The 24,337-nt window shown below is 32.1% G+C and overlaps 1 protein-coding gene and 1 pseudogene across 1 annotated transcript in view; one reads left to right on the forward strand and one right to left on the reverse strand.

Annotated features, from left to right (window-relative positions):
* Window positions 1–24,337, reverse strand: part of LOC139491726 (furin-like protease kpc-1) — a 41,522-nt gene that overhangs the window by 9,225 nt on the left and 7,960 nt on the right. Inside the window, exons 3-9 of the mRNA XM_071279556.1 lie at window positions 22,457–22,588; window positions 20,408–20,500; window positions 20,093–20,218; window positions 18,798–18,865; window positions 17,082–17,170; window positions 15,507–15,688; window positions 14,368–14,571 (exon numbers count right to left, since the gene is read on the reverse strand). Coding sequence (XP_071135657.1) covers window positions 14,368–14,571; window positions 15,507–15,688; window positions 17,082–17,170; window positions 18,798–18,865; window positions 20,093–20,218; window positions 20,408–20,500; window positions 22,457–22,588 — 894 coding nt within the window. The remainder of the gene's footprint in view (window positions 1–14,367; window positions 14,572–15,506; window positions 15,689–17,081; window positions 17,171–18,797; window positions 18,866–20,092; window positions 20,219–20,407; window positions 20,501–22,456; window positions 22,589–24,337) is intronic.
* LOC139492119 (uncharacterized) lies at window positions 436–13,459 on the forward strand (annotated as a pseudogene).

The raw sequence follows: 24,337 nt of genomic DNA on the forward strand, positions 1-24,337 counted from the left end.
AATATTGAATTGTTCCTAGTATTACATGTCAAATCTTTTTGTTTTGCCTTAAAATTTAGATTTTAAACTAAAATTAAATGCAAGTCGAATCTTATTTCGCCTTTCATTTTTTTTAGTATTTCTATTGAAAAAAAGTTTTTTTTCACAAATTTGATTGTAGCCTGCACTTCAAATGTCCATAAATCCTCAAAAGTCACTCAAAATGAAACAATATTTGGTCAAATGTTATGGTTCACTATAAAATAAAATTCCTGAACTGGAATTCCGTTGCAAATTATTTTAAAACTTTTTGAATAAAAATATAAAAATCTGAAAAATTTTACCTTTGATTACTTCCCTTTGTAAAACTCTCCAAACACAAGGTAGATTTACTGTTTACATTAGAAGGAGGGAAATAAACAAATGAGCAGAAGGACATAATTTCAAGGATGGATAATGGCTGAGAAAGGAGAAAGTTGTATTTTCGATGACAACTGTGAATCAGACAACCTATATAGTTTAAGAAAATGCAGGAAAGATACCACCAATCATTTTAGATTTTTTAAATGTGGTACAGACATTACAATACCAGAATCATTGCTAATCCTCAACCGTGCCGGTCTGGGCCTGAGACTCTCAAACTTTTCAAAACATATTTGCCTCAAACATAGACAAGAGCTTGGTTTGCAGTGGACAAGAAGGAAAAGAACATGTTGCCATCCACTGCATGACCTTTCAAAATCTTCAAAAGTGGCGAAGGGAGTGAACTTTATCCAAAGCAGAGAGATCTGGGTCAAGTTTAACTTGAATGTTTCAGTTGGTTCTGGTAAGATTATTTCGAAATTAATGAAGAGAAAAGGAAAATGACACCACAAAAAAAAAAGATCTCATCATCTAGAAATGCATATATATATATACATATGATATATAAAAAGAAAAAAACACTGTACATTCATCTTCAAAAAAGGGGGTAATATTTTGGGGTATTGGGCTCGTTTGCCTTGCTTCATATTTGCAATGGGTCTTTTCCCTATGATTCCAATTGCTACTTTTATTAAAAAAAATATGAACAAACTTATTTAGATATGTATCATGCTTATATTGTATCAAGTGTCCTTTTGTTGTTGGAATAGTACAGGTACAAATACCCTACCACTGTCCCAAGTTAGGGGGATGGTGTGGATCCCGCTAACATTTTTTAATATAAATAAGACCCCTGAGTTTTCATTGTCATTTCCGGGCCTTTATAGTTGACTATGCAGTATGGGCTTTGCTCATTGTTGGAGGCCGTATCGTTATCTCTGATTGTTAATTTCTGTGTCATTTTGGTCTCTTGTGGATAGTTGTCTCATTGGCAATCATACCACATAATATAAACGCCGTCACATTATGCATGAATTCAAATATTTTATTATAAATGAATGTTAATTCCTGTATCAAATCTTTTTAAATATGTCTCTAGCTCCATCTTATGAAAATCAAATATTCAAGTAATAAATGAAAATTATATATTCCAAAAAATGTCTCCATCTTATGAAAACTCAATATTTAGATAAATGTCTCCTTTTATTATGCCCTATTTATGGGCATTATGTTTTTCTGGTCTGTGCCTCCATTCATTAATATCTGTCCGTCCGTCAGTCTTTCTGTCTGTCCTACTTCAGGTTAAAGTTTTTGGTCGAGTTAGTTTTTATTAAGTTGAATTAATAAATTGAAATTTAGTACACATGTTGCCTATAATAGGATCTTTCTAATTTTTATGCCAAATTAGAGTTTTGACCCCAATTTTACAGTCCACTGATCAACAAATGATATACAATGTGGTATGGGTGTCAATAAGACAACTCTACAACTTCTACATGTATATATCATGTTTATTGAAAAAAATAGCATTGTGGTTGCTTTCAAATTAAAGGAGCATTAATATACAATGTTATACATGTACATTCAATTTATTGCTTTTGTACATCACAACTTTCTGTTCATATTGGCAATTGTTTAGTTTAAATTCTGCTGCATATATATTTTATACAGTAACCAAGATGAATACTCATGAATTGATTTAATTTCAATCCTTGTCAATTGATCAATAAATGCATCCACATTACAATGCAAGACCTATAAATGTACATCTGTACAACAGAACAAATTTGAATTCATGACTTTACAACATCATTTTTTTTAATTTCTTCATGCATTTCATATTCTATCCCAAAGAAAAATTGATAACAGAATTTGCTAGTAAAAGCACACACATGTGCATGCATATAATTTTTGATACTGAAAATTCACATGTATCCGATGTCTATTAATTTCCTAAAAATAGGCATAAATGTACATTGGTTACATTGTACTGTACATGCTGTATAAGTTATAATATTTTAATTTTTATCAACAGGTATATGTAGGAGATGCATTGAAAAGCATAAAGATGAGGTACAAATTGCCACAGATTTGAAAGGAGAACTTAGAGGTACATTAATGATATTGATTAAAGATGTAACAATGGATAGAGACTGCTTAATGGACTGCAATTAAAAAAAATATTAAAAGTTGACTCTAGAAAAACACAAATAAACTGTGGTAAACACACACACCACTCAAATTCTAATTTTATTGTCAATTAAGGATCATATTATAAAATAAAAGAATAATAACTACTTATCCTCTTTTCTGACAATAAGCCTGAAAAAAACTGGTTATCCTGTTAGACTGACATATTCTCAAGATGAAGAAAAATCTAACATTAAAATCTGTGAATTAATTAAATTAACAATAATTGTAATTTTTATTTTAGAAATATGTTGCTTTCTAGACAATTCTACAGAGAGGGAAGAAGCAGGGATTGTTACAGATGAAAACTTGAGTGGTAATGAAAAAAATAATTAATCTAACACATACATGACATATGTTCAAAGTATCATGTTAAACTTCCGATTGATTAGTTGACAATTGTTTATATTTTACATCTGTGTAGCATACATGTTATAAGTAGGCAATAAATTTCTCCCATCAATTTTGTTTAAATTTGCATTGAAATTCCTAAAGTGATATCTTTTACTTCATTTGTAAAAAAGTGTTCAGATAACTTCTTTAATATAGGAGTTATTGCCCTTTGATTACAATTTTGGCAAACTTTTTTGCTTTTAGCCAAAAACAATACAGTTGATAGAGGTAAGCTACATGTATGCAGTAACTATGTACAGGAATAAATTATTAGCAATACAAGATCAGCAAGAAAACAAATAATGTAGTATTGCTATTAAAGATTAGAAACATATCAAATCAAATAGTTTTTGAAATACCAAATCATCAATTAACTTATCAGTTCATGCTCCATTGACTTAATGTATATGGGAAGGAAATATTTCATATCTGTAGACACATTCTGACATCAGTAGATTATTAATTTTGTTTCTTTTTCAGAAATTGCAACTATGAATGACATAAATCAAGTAGCCATGTCCATAGATTCAGAAGCTATTAATACAGAAAGTATAAATACAGGTACAATAGTTTTTGTGAAAAATAACAATAAAGGAAAATTATATAACAACAAACATTAAGGGTAAGGTTCAGACTTCTATTCAAAATTGATTCCTGGTGTCAAATTGCAGTAAAAACTAAATATTGGTAAAAAAACATATAATGAGGAACTTCTTTTTGTACTATGATTTCAATGAATGTATATAGCCTTATAAGCATAATATCATTACTTTGCAATCTGTATACATCATAATTCATAAATAAATGGAGAATGGAAATGGGGAATGTGTCAAAGAGTCAACAACCCTATCAAAGAACAGACAACCTATAGGTCTTCAATACAACGAGAAAATCCTGCACCCTTAGGCATGCTTCAGCTGGTCCTTAAACAAAAATATGTACTAGTTTCACATATTTTTATGAAAAAGGTCACACTGAGTTCACTTCACATTGAAATTATATGGGCAAAATAGTTTATTAGAGGCAAACAATTAAACAATTAAAGAAAGTAGATATCTACTACATTTCGACAAATTATAGAATTTTTGAGAAAAAAAATACATGTACACCTGTTTCATAATGAAAACTAACCATTTAGTTAATTTGATATTTCATTTGACTTTGACTCCAAATATTTTAAAAAAGAAACTAAAATTTAAAATTAAACAAGAAATCAGTGTTTTGTTTGTATTATATTTGTAAATAATACATGTATACATGTGTTACTTCATAATGTGCAATAAGGGCACCTCACAACATTAACAATGTTGTCAGTTTTCTAATATATTTTCATATCATTATAAAAAAGATTAGTGTGATGCACTTGATACAAGAAATATATTTGAGTGGGAAATAAATACTACATGTACCAGCAACAATATAAAGAAAGTTTTATCTGCGGATTGTAAGGCTGTTTCTGTTTTATATAAATATGAAGATGTAGTGTGAGTGTCAAGAGACAAAATATTATATTGTGACCATGTCTTCCTTTACAGTTCGAGCATGATTTGCTATTATTGCATTATAATTTACTATTAATTTTTTTTTTACAGAACTGGTGTCTGATAGCATATATGAAGAAGGCCTAGAATTAGCAATGTCTGTGGATTCAGGTAAACAATTGTTATCTCACCTGCATATACATATGTATAGTTTAAGGCATATTTGAAATTCTCACAAAACTCTTGTAATTTTGGCAAAGCCTTTTGTAAAACAAGAGTGCACACGCTGAAATGTCTCGCCTTCTATACTAATCATTGATATTATGTTGATAGTCCTAAGTATAAAGTTAAGCTTTATAACAACTGTCACATAAACTTAACATTAACCAAGATAACTAAACAAAGACCAATGAACCTTGAAAATGAGGTCAAGATCAGATGAACCATGCCAGGCAGACATGTACAGCTAACAATGCTTCTATACAACATATATAGTTGACCTATTACTTATAGTTTAAGAAAAATAGACCAAAACACAAAAACTTAACACAGTGCAATGAACCGTGAAAATGAGGTCACGGTCAAATAAAACCTGCGCGACTGACATAAAGATCATAAAATATTTCCATACACCAAATATAGTTGACCTATAGCATATAGTATTAGATAAAAAGACCAAAACTCAAAAACTTAACATTGACCACTGAACCATGAAAATGAGGTCAAGGTCACATGACATCTGCCCGCTAGACATGTACACCTTACAATCATTCCATACAACAAATATAGTAGACCTATTGCATATAATATGAGAAAAACAGACCAAAACACAAAAATTTAACTATAACCACTGAACCATGAAAATGAGGTCAAGGTCAGATGACACCTGCCAGTTGGACATGTACACCTTACAGTCCTTCCATACACCGAATATACTAGCCCTATTGCTTGTAGTATCTGAGATATGGACTTGACCACCAAAACTTAACCTTGTTCACTGATCCATGAAATGAGGTCGAGGTCAAGTGAAAACTGTCTGACAGACATTAGGACCTTGCAAGGTACGCACATATGAAATATAGTTATCCTATTACTTATAATAAGAGAGAATTCAAAAAAATTTGAACTTTTTTTTCAAGTGGTCACTGAACCATGAAAATGAGGTCAAGGACATTGGACATGTGACTGACGGAAACTTCGTAACATGAGGCATCTATATACAAAGTATGAAGCATCCAGGTCTTCCACCTTCTAAAATATAAAGCTTTTAAGAAGTTAGCTAACACCGCCGCCGCCGGATCACTATCCCTATGTCGAGCTTTCTGCAACAAAAGTTGCAGGCTCGACAAAAAACCTGTGTCAATGTTAAATGCATGAAAACTTTAGAGAAAGTCATTTCCCAACAAGTTTTAAATTGATTATATCTCAAAGAATGCACCTGTTATTTTTTTCTACCTGTAATGGTACATATGCCAACATTCTTATTACAAATTTAATAGGGAATACTTTTGGGGTTCTTTATTATGATAAATCTGAGTATTTTTTATACGACTGTAAAAATGTTGTGTATTGGTATAACTTTGTCCTTGTCCGAAGACACTTAATTTCTGGACAATAACGGTATGGGCTTTGCTCATTGTTGAAGACCGTAGGGTGACCTATAGTAGTTAATGTTTGTGTCATTTTGGTCTTTTGTGGATAGTTGTCTCATTGGCAATCATACCACTTCTTTTTTTTATATTAGTTTAAGTGAATTGATCTCTTAAATTTAAACACAACGTTTAAAACTACCAAAGGTAAGGTTGCAATTGATTTTTGGAATTATGGGCCCAACAGTTTAGGAATTAAGGGCCTAAAAGGGGGTTTTAATAAGCATTTTGGCCAAAACAAGACTTCTAATACCTTGCATAAATGGTTTATTTCCTGTCCAATTTAAATTGTGTTTTATTCTTGAATTATTGGAGTTCTTAACTAACATGACTAACCTGAATCTAAACATGTAATAAGTTTTTAGATTTTGGGCTCCGTTTTTATATTGGTCTGCAGTGAGGTCCAAAGGATCGAAAATTAAACTTTGTTTGATTTCATCAAAACTTGATTTATTTGGGTTCTTTGATATGCCAAACCTAAGTGCTTATTTAGATTTCTGATTATGGGCCCAATTTTCTAGTTGGTCCAAACCAGGATTAAAAATTAAAACTTGTTTGATTCCAACAAAATTTGAATACATGGCTTTGATAAGCTTAATCAAACCAGTTCAAACGAGTCCAAAATTAAATTTTGTTTGATTTCATTAAAACTTGAATTATTTGGGTTCTTTGATATGCAGAATCTGACTGTATTTAATTTTTGGTACTTTTATAAAATTAGTCCACATTGATGTCAAAAATTAATCTTTGTTTGATGTCATAAAAAATTGAATTCTTGGGGTTCTTTAATATGCTCAATCTAACCATGCATTTAAATTTCGGACAAAACATTTATGGTAAATATCTGATTTATAATTTTTATGGCACAACAATGAAGTTGTCTGTGCCATATAGTTTTACCCTTGTCTGTAATTCCGTAATTTGTCATATTCATTCTGCAACAAACCATTATACAGATTTTTTTTCTAAACCCCTTCAGATATTGGGCTGATTTTTGGTATGTGAGTTAACCAAGATGAGTTACAGATCAAGTTTAAGTTTTGATCCGCTTTGCTAATTTTTGCCGAAATAATGGGCTATGGACTTTGATAAATTGTTGAAAATCACAGTTATACTGACCTTTTTTTCTGTACGCTTTCAGATATTGGGCTGATTTATTGTATGTGAGTTACTCATGATGAGTTACAGATCAAGTTTAAGTTTTGTTCCACTTGGCTAAGTTTTGCTGTAATTTCAGGCTTTGGACCTTGATAAATTTTTGAAAGTCACAGTTATACAGACCTTTTTTCTTAATGCTTTCAAAATTCTTGGTATGTGAGTTACTCATGATGAGTTACAGAAACAGTTTAAGTTTGGTTCCGCTCTGCTAACTTTTGCCAAATTTAAGGGTTTTCAACTTTGAAAATTGTTGAAAATCACAGTTATATGGAAATTTTTCTATATGCCTCCAGATTTTGTGCTGATTTTTTTTATGTGATGACCCTCATATTTGTGTCCACATGTGTTATTAAAATTGCTGATTTTTCAACTTTTTGAAACAGTGCCATTCATGTCGCTTTGACACATCTAGTTAAGTTCTTAGACCAATTACATTTTGTGTCAGAAACCTATGCTATGTCAATTATTTATTCACAATCCAAATTCAGAGCTGTATCAAGCTTGAATGTTGTGTCCATACTGTCATGCCCCAACTGTTCAGGGTTCTACCTCTGCCGTTGTATCAAGCTGCACTCTGCAGAGCATTTTTTTTTGGACCCATTTTCTGAATTGGTCACAATGTGATCAAAATTACCACCCCTATACCTCAGCAGTATATGTGTAAGCTCTCTGATTCTGTTATCCTTCAAATTGTCATGTATTTTATTTTTGCTATTTTCAGACCCTGATATCTTTTCATCACAAACAACAGTTGGTTCTAATTGGTCCAAAGACGAAAGGTCACAGAAAGATACATTTAACTGGGCAATGGAAATGATGTCTCATGGGCAATACCTACCTCTCAAATCGCAAGCATCATTAAATCTAGAAGACCTACAGTACTCTACAAAAATGTATTATATTCGTCAAGCAAGGTTAGCATGTGAAATTGTATGTGAATGCATTGCTCCATCTCAAGGTAAAGAATTGCTGACTCAGGTGTACCAAAGCATGAAATTGAAGACTGCTGAAACCAAACAAAAAGATGCAGTTACAGACACAATTATATCTGCTTACAAGAAGGCTGAAGATTACAAAACTAAAGTCCAGATTTTGTCTTTGATAGTGGAGAAATATTCTAAATCTGAACTTTTAAATTTTATAGAAGGGTTGACTATTTACAAAATTGATGCAGCTCTAAAATACGCATCAACTCATGGACCAGGACAGTATGTTACTCCACCAAAGATCACACGCCTTCGCCTTTCAAAACAGAAAATTCATCATTTCATTGAATTTATTTCTGCTCCATGTTATCTCCAAGTAGTCGGATTTGGATCAAGACACCTTAAATTATCATCAGGTTTGACTGTAAAAGTACCAAAGGTAATAAGAACAATGATTGCATCTCGCCTTATAACAGCATACAACAACTATTGCAAGGACAACTCCATACTTCCTCCATGTAGAGCAACTCAGTATAAGATCATAAAAGCTTGCGCAGCCTCTCAACTCAAATCCCTGCATGGCCTTGACAACTACATTTATAAGTGATGGTATGGAAAGTATTGATACTTTAAAGAAAGTTGTTTCAAATCTTGGTACAAAAGGCCTGCAATCAAGTAAAGTATCCGATCTTATTCAAAGTTTAGACACATTGAAATTACAACTCAAGAATGAATTTAGAAGTCACTTGTCTACAGAAAGTGATTGCAGTCAACATTGCATGTACTTTGCATTATCAGAAAAAGGCTGTGAGCATACCCACAGCAATATATGTCAACCTTGCGATAGAATGTACCAAATCAAAGATGAAATCCAAAATGTTATGACATCAAATTTTTCAAACATAGAAATTCAAGAGAAAGAAGAACTTGAACATGACATTTTAGTTTCTACAGAAAAAATTTGGGCTTGGAGGGATCATTCTATTAGAACTGTAAATCAAGATTCATGCAAAAGAGATATTCTACAAAACTTACAGCCTCATGAAGTATTGATTATTGCTGATTGGGCCATGAAGTACATACCACAAACTTTCCGTGAAACTCAGAGTGAATGGTCGGGAAGCAGGGCATCAGCTGGCACATGATTTGTGCTCTTGTTTGTAGGCCACAAGCTGAGGGAGATGAAAATGATGATGATAAGAACTTTGATATATACTCAATGGTACACATTGTTGAGGAGCAGAAGCAAGGATGGCATATTGTGTCACAAATTTTCAGCAGTGCATTTGAAATACTGAAATCAATTAATCCACACCTAAAACATGCTTATATAAGATCTGATAATGCTGGTTGTTATCATGCCTTGCCACTGATGGGATATCTTTGGAAGTTTCGTAATGAATTGTCATTAGATGTAAAACAGTATGATTTCAGTGAAGCACAATCTGGCAAAGATCTCTGTGACTCAAGAACAGGCACTTGTAGACTTCACATGTTGAACTATATAAATGAAGGGAATGACATAACCAATGGTAAACAGATGAAGGAAGCACTTGAAAGCCATGGCGGTATAAAAAACACTTATATTTCAGTGGTAAATGTATCATGTGAAACACAACCTTTATTATGTGGCACGATAAAGAATTTTCAAATTACGCAGTTCAACAATTTCAAGTTTGATGATGAAGGCATGAGAGTTTACAAGGCATATGGCATTGGAGGGGAACTTGTCAAAGCAACGGACATGACCAGAATTTCCAACATGTTAACTTTATTTGATTCTAATTTGGTAAGAATTTATTTATTTCTGTCATGTCTGTAATCCTTTAAAAAAAATGGTACCAATTAACAGAGCTAGAAACAAAACCTCCAAAGACTGAAACAATAGGGCTACTTCATAGAATTCACAAACAATCATCAAGTAGAATGTTCTAACACATTATAGATAGCCTAAAACTTAACTAAGCTTAAGCCTTTTTAAAATTTTATTTTAAAAGCATTTCTGTTCAAAGACATACTTGGATGTAGGGCAGATATTGGATATACGAGTCAATGAGATTACAACCAAATAATTCATCATAGATACCAGGATTAAAATTGTAAACCCAGTGGTGTATTTCGTTTAAAAAATAATCATCAATGACGCTGAAGTAAACATGAAAAATAAAAATGCCTAATGAGGTCAAATAATATCATTATTATGAGAATCTAAAATTCCTAAATATTTTGCCAAATAAAGCTAAGGTGTCAGCGGACGTTGATCAGCACTATGTTTACTGACTACTGGCAGAACAACTAATGTGGTATGCACATTCGTAAATTAATGTCTTGTTTGGTCACTTGTTGAATATCTCTTCTAGATTTGAATTCTTAGATTAGTTATTCTTCATTGTTCTTTAAAAATTTAATTTTGAATTTAAAAGGAACCATATCTTGTACTCAGCTGATAATTCATTTCTTTTCAGGATTTTTTTTTTAATTCCACTTGATAAGTCTCAAGAGGATAACCTTTTTATAATTATTTTTTACAGACATTTGGTGATTCCAAAATACCAGAAACTAAACCAGCTTCCATCAAATCATTCAGGTATAATGCAAGTTTTCCATGTTTTGATCCAAATTGCATACTGGAGTTCAAGAAAGAAGACCAATTATTGAAACACCTGTCTGTTGGTAAACATGTTGTTGATGATGAAAAGCAAGATAGTATCATAGATACTTCCAAAAGGCTTTGGTCGGCCAAATGCCAAGATATTAGATTTAATCAACCTTTGATTTCTTCTGTTGGTTTGGAACAATCGCAAGATCAAACAAAAACAAATATCAAAGAACAGCATGGTTATGCTTTGAAGAAAAGAAAAAAAGCTGTGAGATTCTCTCCAAAAGTGAAGGACTATTTGGCAGTTTTATTTAATGCTGGGGAACTGTCTGGTAAAAAAACAAGTCCTTACACAGTTTCCAATCAAATGCGAAATGAGATTGACTCACAAGGAAACAGACTTTTCTCACCATCAGAGTGGTTGTCTCATCAACAAATAAGAAGTTTCTTTGGAAACTTGTGCATCAAAAAACAGAAAGTAGAGAAGTCCAAAAATCCATCTGTAGAGGTCGTGAAAATAGAAAATGATCAAGAAGATGATGAAGATCTTCAAAATGTACTTAGCCATTTAATTGCAAATGAACACAATAATGTTTTATCAGAAATTGTTACTGGATTGACCAATTAGTTTTATTGATCTTATTCTTAGTTATGATATATATTAGACAGTAAAGAAACAATTCATTACTACATGTACTATAAATTCCTTAACTAATTCAACAATTGGTGTCTTGATAGCTGCTAAGTCATGATTAATTAACTCAATATACATGATATAGATGTAAACTTCGATGTATTTTAATCTAATTCTTGCAAGTAATTTGGTTATTTAACAAAGATTTGATATTAAAAGATAACATCAAAGTAAAATTCATAAAGGGGCAGAAACAACCAAATCCATTTCTTTAAAAATTCAAAGTTTGACCTACATTTCACACATTTAACTGACTTCAGATTTGTATTCAAGATCATTTAAAACTGCATGCAAAATTGTATATGCATGTATCTTGCATACAGTAAGTACATATAAGTATTTTTGTACTTCAGCACCAAGCCAAAATCTGGTCACTGTAACCTATATTCTGAATGCTTACTTTTATTTAAAAGATTTATGTCTGTAGTTATAATATAGACAGGAGCCAGTTATGTAGAAGTTGCTGTATGATGTTTCTTATTTATAATTTTGGACAGAATTGATAGACCATATTTTTTCATTGTAATGCATTCACTCTTACTAAATTGTGTGTATTTTGTTCACTGTTGAAGGTTGTACAATGACATTGAATTGCTTCAATCCATGTTATTTTGACTCTGTTGTAAAGTTGTCTCATTTAAAATCATCATTCTAAATTCTAATAGATTCATTTTGAATTTAGATACAATGTTATTCAGCAGCTTACATTGGTGGTTTCTTGTATTGTTTTAGAACTTGCCATCTTGCATTCTTTCTAAAGTGTCCAGATCTAGAACAGAACACTTCAAATGAAGAAAAAAACAACATTTTTTTGAAAATTCATTTTTTATTGGATTATCTCCCTTTGTACCATGAAAATGAATTATTTATGGCCTCTTTTGTGGTAGTTAGTTTACATACTTTGTACTTGTTTAAAATAAAAATGCTTTAATCAAGAATTAAAATTTACATTTGTTCAGATTAATATTTAAAAATTAATTAATTCTCTATTAAAAGAATTAAGAAATTGTAATTTGTGACATTTTGTGAGAAGAATAAATGAAACAATAGCAAAATATTTTATAAAATGCATTATAAACTCTGTCACTGATCAAATCTGTTTATATTTTAAATGGACTGAGAGCTTGGAAGTTTAAAAAATATGCAATTTTAAAATTTTAAGATTTTAAAAATGCATCTTTCTGGATTATCTCCCTTTGTACCAAAGAAAAAAATATTAACACTTTCTCAGGTAATAATGACAAATTGAGTAATATGGTAACCAGTAAGCAAGAAAAAAGTTGCAACATGTGTTTAGATTTTTTACATTTAAGACACTTAACTTTTTTTTGTTGGATACTTCAGAATTTTCAATATGTTAAACGTGTAATTGAATTCTTAAATTTTTTGAAAAACCAGACTTAATTTGAGTTTTCTGCAAGTTGCAATGATCTCTAGAAAGAAAATAATTGATTTTACTCTTAAAGGTGAAAGAGACAAGTTTACTATAGGAATTTTTAGTGAAAAAAAAATACATTCAAAAATCGTCTTTGTGCAGCTCCCCCTTTTTTTTTTAGCCTAATGATCATTATTGTTTGTGACCTAAAAATCTTTTTAACTTGAAATTTTCAACTCAAGTTACCTAAATGGCATGTAATAATCTATATAATTCATCTCCTTATTTTATAATGCTTTTTTTCATGGAAATATGAGGTTTTCCATTATCTTATTGATAAATTACAAAAAAAGGAGGGGGGGGCTCTCTGAATGACCAAATTTATCTATAAAATTAATTTGCAACCGAATTCCCTTTAAGATATTTTGAACATAATACAATGTAATGCTCTAAAAAAATTTAGGACTAATTAAAGCGTCTTTTGGGCTGTAGTGTCTGTTTTAGTGCAACTAGATGAAAAAGTCAGATTTTCAATCATTTTATGTGTTGGGCAACCCCCTTAATTTCTATATTTATTGTTATGTTTAATAAAATTATGTGATTTATACTTCATACACATGCTATCTATGCTATAAAAGTATTTAAACACTCAGAAGTATTATAGTCTTTATTATTATTTGAGAAATCTATGAAGTCTCTGTATTTCATTAGGAGCATCTATATATGAACAAGAGAAAATAACAAATTCCTACCGTTACCATGGTTACCATTGATGTAAGGCCATCAAAATTGTTGGACTTTCATATGAAGTCAACCTGATCATTTAAGCAAAGTTTCATCAAAATCAAACAACCTTACATGGAGCACCATCTGCATGGTTTTCTCATAGATACCCATTTAAAACAATTTGCCCATTGATCCCCATTTTTCTTTTTATAAATCTTTTACATGTATAATTATAAGGCATTTGTAAAAGTCTTATAAAATCTTATTAATTTTTCAATGGTTTTTGAGAACGTTAACTGGTCAATGATAAAGCTATGAAAAGTCAAGAGAGAACATTTTCCCGCCAAAATTCCAATGGCTAATATCTCGAAAACAAGCACATTGACCCCTATATTTTTTTCCTTTTTTTGATTCCTCAATTAATCACCTTTCCATATATACTAGTGTTATGGAAAGCTATTTATTTTGAAACTGAGCAGCGAATTCCAACTTCCTTAAGTTAACTTTTGACAAATAAAGAGCTATTCAGAAACTAACATTTTTACTCCCTCATGCAAAGTTACTTATGATGAATTTGGTATTTTTTTATATTTTCATTTCGTTCAAATAGCTCATTACCTGTCTGTTTCTTCTTTTGATATCGCCACTTTTGATTTTTTTTAAGATTGAGCGTGTGATAAGACAAAAATAATCGTATTTATGAAAGTGAGAAATACAACATCGACTATCGTACGCGTAGCATGTTTCAAAGTTTATATTATTTCTATTGAAAAATATCAAATTAAACAATGTTTTACACAGAAAACTAGTACTGCCTTTGTATTTTATATTTACCATTAATCTGTCAAAAACGCTTCCTCCATAAGCACTGGCCATTATCGAGGATCCTATTTCTCCATACCTAGCAACGGAGTCGTATCCAACGCTTTGTATAACAATAGTATAAATCGTGTTATGATTGGACTTGGTATTGGGTGTTGCAATGGAGCCACCATTTCCTGCTGCAAAAACATATATGTTACCTTTGCCTTGTCTGCCCTGGAATAAGAAAAGAAAATACTGTGTTTATCATAGAAAGATAAAGGTGTATGATGTTATCACACGGATCACCAGGTACGATATTGTTGGCGATCTTCAAGACTCGATTCAATTACTAGTAACTAACTTTTATTTTTTGCCATTGACATTGAATTTCTAAGTTTGTTCTTCAATTGTCCTTTCTGTATCACTAGTTCAGTAGGAATTGAGTTTACTCCGGTATGTGTTGTGTTTTGTTTGTACTAATTATGTCTTATATGTATCGATGTAAAATCAAGACCATCGATCATGAAAGCAAAACAATTTTTTATTTTCCGTTTTAAAATTTAACACTTCCAACTTAACCATTCTAGAATACGATAATAACGAAAATAACAAATTTTAGTATGCTTTGGTCCTTTTAAGCAGTCCTTTCTTTATTCTGATGTTAGGTGTTATTTTAAACGCGTGTAATCAGTATTATGCATTTAATTTACCTTAGTTTAATTCAAACATATCTATCTATAATGAATTTGGAAACAAGTTATTACAATTTATAACAATTCCTTTCCACTTTGCGGGTGCGAGAGCTGCATTGTAGCGGCATTAGCCTGCTCTTTTTCATAATCAACAAGGGTGTCTTTTACGTGCAAAAGTAATTGCTCTATCTTAACACGGGCCAGCCATTTACCGTCCCCTTCCGTCGGACTATCATAGTTTCTCAAGACCATTCTCGAAAATAATATAACGGGAGAGCCGAAAATTAGTCCCTGAAATTAATACAGTAAATGTCAATTGTATCAGACAGACGGATTTAGAGGGTTTTTTAGGAGGCTCACCCCCTTGGAGAAACTTTCATAAATGGGGGTCCTCTCTTAGTCAGTCAGTGGACCTCCATTGATTAAAGTTTCTGGATCAGCCCCTGTATCAAACATAAAAGATATGAATTAACTTACATATTTTGCATTGTTTTCATAGGCTGTTCGGCGCAATGAACCTAATGTTGAGTAACTATATTGTCCAGTTGGGCCGTAGCTATTACAGTAAATATCAATTGTATCGGACATATGAGATAGTGCCTGGGCTTGTTGCGACTCTGTTAAACGATTACCGCTAATCAAGCCTAGTAATCCAATAGCTGAAAAATATTTAAAGAATGTAAATTTGAAACTAAATAAAATCAATAAAAAAGACATCTCCATAGCCCATATTTCTTAGTTATAAGAAGTAAAATCACAAAACTATTGAACTAAGAGGAAACTCAATTTCGGAAAGTCCATAATCACATGGCAAAATCAAATAACAAAACGCATCAAAAACGAAAGGACAAGAACTGTCATATTCCTGACGTTGTACAGGCATTTTCAAATGTAGAAAATGATGGATCAAATCTGGTTTTATAGTGCTAACCCGCTCACTTTGATGACAGTCTCATCAAATTCATGTACATTTACATTGATGAGTCAACTAAACAGACACAATAAATAAAATAGTCAAAATATGGGTACATCAGTCATCATCGTATAACAATTTTAAAAGGAACAATTTAACACAACACTAAAACATCTATCTACAAACACATTCAATGATTTGTGTGTCTGACGTCAGACAATTTTATTTTGTCGTTCAATGTGCATACAAACAATTTTAAATTTTACAATAATGTTAGCATATAGGGTTAAAAAATCAAAAGTATGTAAGAATAAATTTCAGAAATAGACCGAGATTGAAAACAGTCCAAAAGTTATATATAGAATTTATAAGAATCCACAAATAGTTAATGCCAATACGCGATTGAATGATTTTGACGTTTATGGTTCAACGTATTTTATAATTCATAATAGAAATGTATCATAATGACATAAAACAGAACAATATCATACTGACATATACTACCAGAGAACTCTTTTTGTCAGAAAACACTGTCAAACATTCAAACATATTATCCACACTGATATGTGTCCAAACTTGTTATAATATAATATAAATCGTGATAAGTGAAAACCTATTTAATAACAAATTGTGAGTCAGTACAGTTCTGGAGGAACAAGGTTGGTGACTTGTTTTTTTTCGAAATTGACAACAAAAACAACTTAAGCGTGCATAAAAAATAAACAATGTTTTCCCTTTATATATTTTATATTTTTTATATTTTGGACAAAAGCTTTAGTAAATAAAAAAGAAACTGATTAAAGAGCCTGCATATAATAAAGGTACTTGCAAAATCTCAAACTACTATTGTGATGTCAAGAACGATTATCCTTGTATAAGCTGTGTATTTAATGCATGGCCGGTCAACATGTGACGCTCTACCACAAAATGATTTTTTTTTATCATTTACAATTACAAACGAACTACTAAAATTTAATAGATTTAAAATTTACACCGCAATGATGGATAGATATGCGTTCAACGTTCAATGACAAAGTATACATGACTTTCATTGAGAATATATTTTAATGTTACTAAGTAACTATTACGAAAAGTAATTTAGATAGATGATAGTCAAAATAAATCTCAAGTATGCTTACCTATTAGTGTGGCATTATATGCAACACCAACAGCACAAAAGTCATTCCCCTTCGTTGCACCTATTACACCCGCAACCGATGTTCCGTGACTGAAAAAATACACAACATCATTTAGTCATGCGTCACCAATCTAGAGTTAGAATTGAATGAAGCATCGAAGTTGTATTATTTAATAACATGAACAACTTGTATTAAATGAGGTGCAGCATCGCAGTTCCGAAGCTTCAGACATCCTGTTCAATCTTTAGTTTTCTATGTATTTCTTTTTATTATGGGGTTGTCAGTCTTCTAATTGGCTGACGTTATTTTGTTATGAGCCCATAGACATAATTTAGTCATGTGACCGTGACGTCATCAACGTTTTTTCATGGTTTTCTACGGTTTGAATTAAATTATAAAAAATGACTGTAATATTTTCCTGTCTATTCGAAATAACATAGAAAATGTGGTGCACACTGTGAAATAATCCGCTACACGCGTTATTTAGTGTGCACCAGGTTTTTTGTGTTGTTTCTTCATAGACAGTCATTCCTTAAATGTACTTATAAATATATTATTATTATTTTGAGGACTCTCAGGAAGATTAGTTTTAACTAATGTGATCATCCTCTTGAAATAAAGATTATTTATTTATTTTATTTATTCAGTTGAACTGTAATTGTCGAACTTTAAACTTTTACCTTATCTAATCTAATTAGAAATTACCATTAAAGTGTATTTGTTTATTTACTTTTTATTATAACAAGAATTTGTACTTCATAAGCAACTCCACATAACATGTTTGTACGCATGAAACTCCTAGCTTATTCTTCATGACTATATTGGTTCAAATTTGGCTTTAAAAAGTTTAATAAAGTCACATAATTTATATGTCTGTCCCAATTCAGGAGCCTGCAGTTCAGAGGTTGTCGTTGGTTCCTGGCTGTCATATTTGTTTCTCGTGAATTGTTTTGTTATAAATTTAGCTGTTAGTTTTCTCAATTTATTTGCTTCATTTTTTTCATGTCGGGGCCTTTTATAGCCACTATACGGTACGGGTTTTCTCATTGTTGAAGGACGTATGGTTGCCAATATTTGCCTACACCCGCTTCATTTGAACTTTGACGAATAGTTGTCCCATTGGCATTCATACATCGTCTCTTTATTTTTTTTTTCTTGATGCTAATCTGTAGATCGCTCTTACATATCACATAACTGAAAGGGGGAGAAACAGATTGTTACCCCGGGAAAACTTGTCAACTGGAGTCGTAGCCAAGATTGACAATGTTTTTGAAGGTTAATAATCTGGACTATCACACTCTCAGTTCTGTATGATTTAATTTATAATACTGAATATTTTGTTTTACTATCCATTAGCTGTCGTTTTAACCATAGAGTTGTCTGGCCCTGTCGTATTTCCCCTGGCTGGCTTGTCTATCCTTGTCGTGTTACCTATGGACTAGTCAGTCTTGGGTTACTTTTGTTTCTTTTTTCTTAAATTCACATTAGGATCGTCCCCTTTTTTTTTTTACTTTTTCCTTAAAGAGGGTCCAGATAAGAGTCATCATTATTATCTTATTTTATTCTTATGTCTTTCTGTAAATTAATTATTTGTTGGCCTTTGATCCTAACCATAAAAGGTACTCTAAAGTTTGTTTAAAACAAGGCTTGTTTTTGTTTTTGTTTAGCTGATTTCTTTTTTCGACATGACTTATGTATATGTATTTATCATCTTACTACATAGCGGGATCCGAAGGATTAGGGTCGTCGTCATCGTTGTAATAATCATATGAACCTGATTCATTCTACAAAAAAAAAATCAAAATGTTAAAAAAAAGATTAGAAACAAATGTGACAAGACAAGACAAGACAAGATATGAAAATATAAGATAAGATAAGATAAGATAAGATAAGATAAGATAAGATAAGATAAGATAAGATAAGATAAGATAAGATAAAATAAAATAAAATAAGATAAGATAAGATATGATACGCTAAGATACGATAAGATAAGATAAGACAAGATAAGACGAGGTAAGATGACATAAGATAGGATACGACACAGTAAGTTACAATAAGATAAGACAAGACAAGATAAGACGAGGTAAGATGACATAAGATAATATAAGATCAGATAAGATACCATAAGTACAGTAACTAAAAGAAAGGACAAGACAAGACAAGACAATATATAGAAATATAAGATAAGATAAGATACGATAAGATACAATAAGATAAGATGAGACAAGATAAGACGAGGTAAGATGACATAAGATATGATACGACAAGATACGATAAGATAAGATAAGACAAGATAAGACAAGGTAAGATGACATAAGATAGGATACGATACAGTAAGTTACGACAAAACAAGACAAGATTAGACAAAACAAGATTAGATAAGATAAGATAAGATAAGATAATAATAGATACAATAAGTAACGATAAGATAAGATCAAATAAATAAAGATAAATTAAGATAGGATAAGATAAGATAAGATAAGATAAGATAAGATCCAATCAGAGGACACATGATGGTCATAATCAGTACAGTTGTTACAATAGCAATACTTAAAAAAAAATAAATACAGGTTAAGGGCTCTACTATTTTGTTTAACAAACTATCCTAACTTCTACCTATGTTGCTTCTTTTGATACTTTCTTATTTCTAAGTTGAGAAGAAGTGAAATTGAAAATTGTTGCCTATCCCCAAAACTACAAACGTTTTAATTTTTTTATTAACACCATTTTCGTAAATTTTCAATTAAAACCAGAAAAAAACCATCTATTTTATAAAGTTTGACGTAATTTGCACGCACAAAAAATTGAAATTTAAAGAACAAAAAGATAAGTACCCTAAGAGAGATATAAATGTTGCTTGGTAACGAACTAACTCACCACATATGTCAGATCGATATGTATCTTAAGACAAATCTAACTGTTGCTTGGTAAGACACTTATTCACCATATTTGACAGATCGTTATGTATATTCAGACAAATTTTACTGTTGCTTTGTAACGAATTAACTTACCATATTAGTAAGATCGGTATGGTCCGTTTGCATCAACGAATCTATAACCCCAACGGTAATACCTTTTCCTGTATAACCTAAGGCCCAAGCCTCTTCGATGTTGTAGGGGTATTTCATTACACCGTTCTATAAAATAACAAAATTATCTGTCTAGTACTGCCATCCATGAACATCGTAAGGAGATATTATTATTATTATTTTATCATTTAATTTAAATAATTCTATACACAAAGCAGTTTATTAATATACATGTCTTTCAAGTACAAAAAGACTTCATAAGAATTATGACAACCTATTTTAACATTAACTACGTACTAAATGCCACAAATCAGTCAACTCAGGGTCTGTACTTGCGGTGTCAGCATAAGGCATATTCAATTCCTTCTTGTCTATCTCCAGAAACTCGATCTAAAATGCAACACAAAAATAAGTTTAATAGAATCATCTTTATCACACGAACTGACTACATAAAGGTTGTGGTAAATCGACTTGTTAAATATCGGCCAGTTGGAATAAGCTGACCTGTTGTGTTAAATCGGCCTGTTGGAATATACCGACCTGTTGGCATATATCTACCTGTTGTGATAAATCAACCTGTTGGGATATATCGACCTGTTGTGATAAATCAACCTGCTGGAATATATCAACCTCTTGGAATAAACTGACCTGTTGGGATACATCGGTCTGTTGGAATATACTGAACTGTTGGAATATATCGGCCTGTTTGACTATACTGAGCTGTTGGAATATACTGAACTATTGGAATATACTGACCTGTTGGAATATATCGGTCTGTTGGACTATACTGAACTGTTGGAATATACTGACCTGTTGTTATATATCGGCCTACGTATAATGTCACGTTTTGTCAGTTAATGAGACTGCGATTATTTGTGCACCATGTCTTTGAATGTCAGTGCATGAAACTACGTATAGCGTCACGTTTTGTCAGTTAATGACTGCGATTCTTTATGCACATGTCCTTGAATGTCAGTGCATGGAACTACGTATAGTGTCACATTTTGTCAGTTAATGAGACTGCGACTATTTATGCACCATGTCCTTGAATGTCAGTGCATTGAACTACGTATAGTGTTATGTTTTGTCAGTTCATGAGACTGCAATTGTTTATGTACCATGTCATTGTCTATCAGTCCACGAAACTACGTATAGTGTCACGTTTTGTCAGTTAATGAAACTGCGATTATTTATGCCCCATGTCTTTGAATGTCAGTGCATGAAACTTCGTAGAATGTCACGTTTTGTCAGTTAACGAGACTGCAATTCTTTATGCACCATGTCCTTGAATGTCAGAGCATTGAACTACGTATAGTGTCACGTTTTGTTAGTTGATGACACTGCAATTATTTATGCACAATGTCCTTGAATGTCAGTGAATGGAACTACGTATTATGTCACATTTTGTCAGTTCATGAGACTGCAATTATTTATGCACAATGTCCCTGCCTGTCAGTCCATGAAACGACGTATAGTGTCACGTTTTGTTGGTTCACGAGACTGCGATTGTTTATGCACAATGTCCCTGCCTGTCAGTCCATGAAACGACGTATAGTGTCACGTTTTGTCAGTTCATGAGACTGCGATTGTTTATGCACAATGTCCCTCTCTGTCAGTCCATGAAACGACGTATAGTGTCATGTTTTGTCAGTTCATGAGACTGCGATTGTTTATGCACAATGTCTCTGCCTGTCAGTCCATGAAACGACGTATAGTGTCACGTTCTGTCAGTTCATGAGAATGCGATTGTTTATGCACCATGTCCCTGTCTGTCAGTCCATGAAACTACGTTTAATGTTTCGTTTCGTCATTTCAAAAACTGACATATTCTAGCACTATGTTTCATTCTGTCAGATTATTACACTCCGATTGTTTGCGCATATACATGTCTATAATTTTAAATGAATTTGATTGCCTATGCACCATGTCTCGTTCTATCAACTTAATGCGATTGTCTGTAAACCATGATGTCTCGTTGTTTCAGGTCACGTGTATGCGATTGTCTACGTATCATGTTCCAAATCGTGTTCTGTTCATGCGACTGCAATTGATAATATTATATATGTACTATGTCTAATTCTGTAAATTAAGTTCTACCCTTTCGTTGTTACATGCAGATTTGGTTATAAGCATCATTTTAACGAACACTAGTGATTATAGTTTTGAAGGGAAAAAAAAGACGTCGTTATTACAACTTAAGGCAAATAGACTCTACATGTATTTACTTAAACTCCCCTTTTCATGATTTTAAGCAGTCCTGGTTCTAAAATACTGACCAGCTGAATGAGCTGATGTTCATTAAATTAAAAGTACCTATAAAAAATAAAGTATAATGTGTGTTAATACCTTTGTTTCATTTGTCATGCGCAGTATATCATTGTCATCCTCATTCAGTCCTACTATACCATCGACTAACTGCTTTGGAATCTTGGACTCGTCCAATGACAACTTATAGTACGTATCTCCGAGAAATTTAAACTGTAATATTCAACATGTACATTCTCAAGAGTCTGTTTTGCTCAACTGTATATACTCGGGTTTTAGAAATCATGTAAAATCATAAAGATACATGTACCTTAATAAGGATTAAGGCCAAGTTTGGTTTAATTTGACACAGTAATTAAGCTAAGATTTTAAAAAGATTTACAAAAACTACCAATAAATTGCAGAAATTAACTTTTAAAGGAAAAGAACTAGACTTATTGCAATTTGAATATACGTTTTAGTATGTTATAAATCAATTATGAGAATTTGAGTCAAATCGGTGACATGAATTTGAGACAAATCGGTGGACAACAAAATTTAATGCATGCCCTTTAAAAATAATCTGATGAATCTTATATACATCTGTATTTTACAAACCCGATGTCAACGCACATGGCTCATACTGAACAGTGGCCATTAGCCGTAATAATTATAATTACATGAAACGAGGCCCCACAATAAAGTGCAAAGGCAAATTAAATTTTGACTTGAAAAATCGTGTTTTCAAAACAAAATATGTAATTACAAGTATTTTAAAAAATGCTTCCATTTTTAACTTCATAGGGTTGTAAAAGCGTTGACCGTGTGCACATTTTTAGATTGAGGCGCTTCGGTTTGATACAAAATGTATTTCGGTCGATGCTTTTACGCCCCAATGAAGTTACTAAAAGAAGCATTCAATTCTTAAATACACATACCGATGTCAATTGCGCCTATGTAATACATGTATATAACGATCGTCATTGGTCGTATTACACTAAACCCTTATTTTTTTGACTTTCTGTTCATACCATAACAAGTCAGGAAAATGAGAATTGTTATCTTATGGTTCGTTTTTATATGTGTTGCATTGTCGTTTTGTTGCACGTTGATGTTTCTATTGTTTTGTTGTTTTCCTCTTTAATTTGATGTGTTTCCCTCAGTTTGAGTTTGTTTCCCGGATTTGTTTTTTTCTTAATCGAATTATGACTTTCGAACAGCGATATACTACTGTTGCCGTTAATGTGCAATGCCAATTTCATCATGGATCACTTTTTCTACAATCAGAAGTTTATTAAAGCCTCGGTCACACCTTACCGGATAGCACGAAAATGCGCCTAACGGATGAAAATAAAGTTGTCCGTTGACAAAATTGTTATCCGTTGGGAGTCCGTCTATGTACTGACCGAATAAAACGGACGTGTAACGGATGCATAACGGACACACACCGGATATGTAACGTACGAGAAACGGACACGTACCGGACAGAACGGATGTCGAACGTACATCCAACGGACGAGTACCGCATAAAACGGACACTTAAAGGAAGCGTACCGGATAAAACGGATGAACAAGATATACGGAAAAATCAAAGGTGACAATAATAATACATGTAAATCTCATAAATATTCAAAATTTTTCTGTGTAACTGGTTTTGGTTTGTTCTTCAAAATTCCGCCAAAGGGCAGTGTCTGGCCTGAATAAGAACTGCTTGATTGTGTTGACGTGCCTATACTCTAAGATCGATTATGAATAATAAGAATTCATGAACCTTAAGAAATCTGACATACCAATAATTGGCATTTCTGACGCGAAATTTTCGATTGGCATTTATCCGTTTCTGATCCGTTCATCATGATCCGTTTTATCCGTTATACGTCCGGTAGAAGTCCGTTTCTCATCCGTTCAACATCCGTTTTATCCGTTAAACGTCCGGTAGATGTCCGTTGGTGAATTTATCTTCCAGACCTCCAACGGATGTAT

Source organism: Mytilus edulis, chromosome 10 (assembly GCF_963676685.1).
Source record: "Mytilus edulis chromosome 10, xbMytEdul2.2, whole genome shotgun sequence".
Taxonomy (NCBI): domain Eukaryota; kingdom Metazoa; phylum Mollusca; class Bivalvia; order Mytilida; family Mytilidae; genus Mytilus; species Mytilus edulis.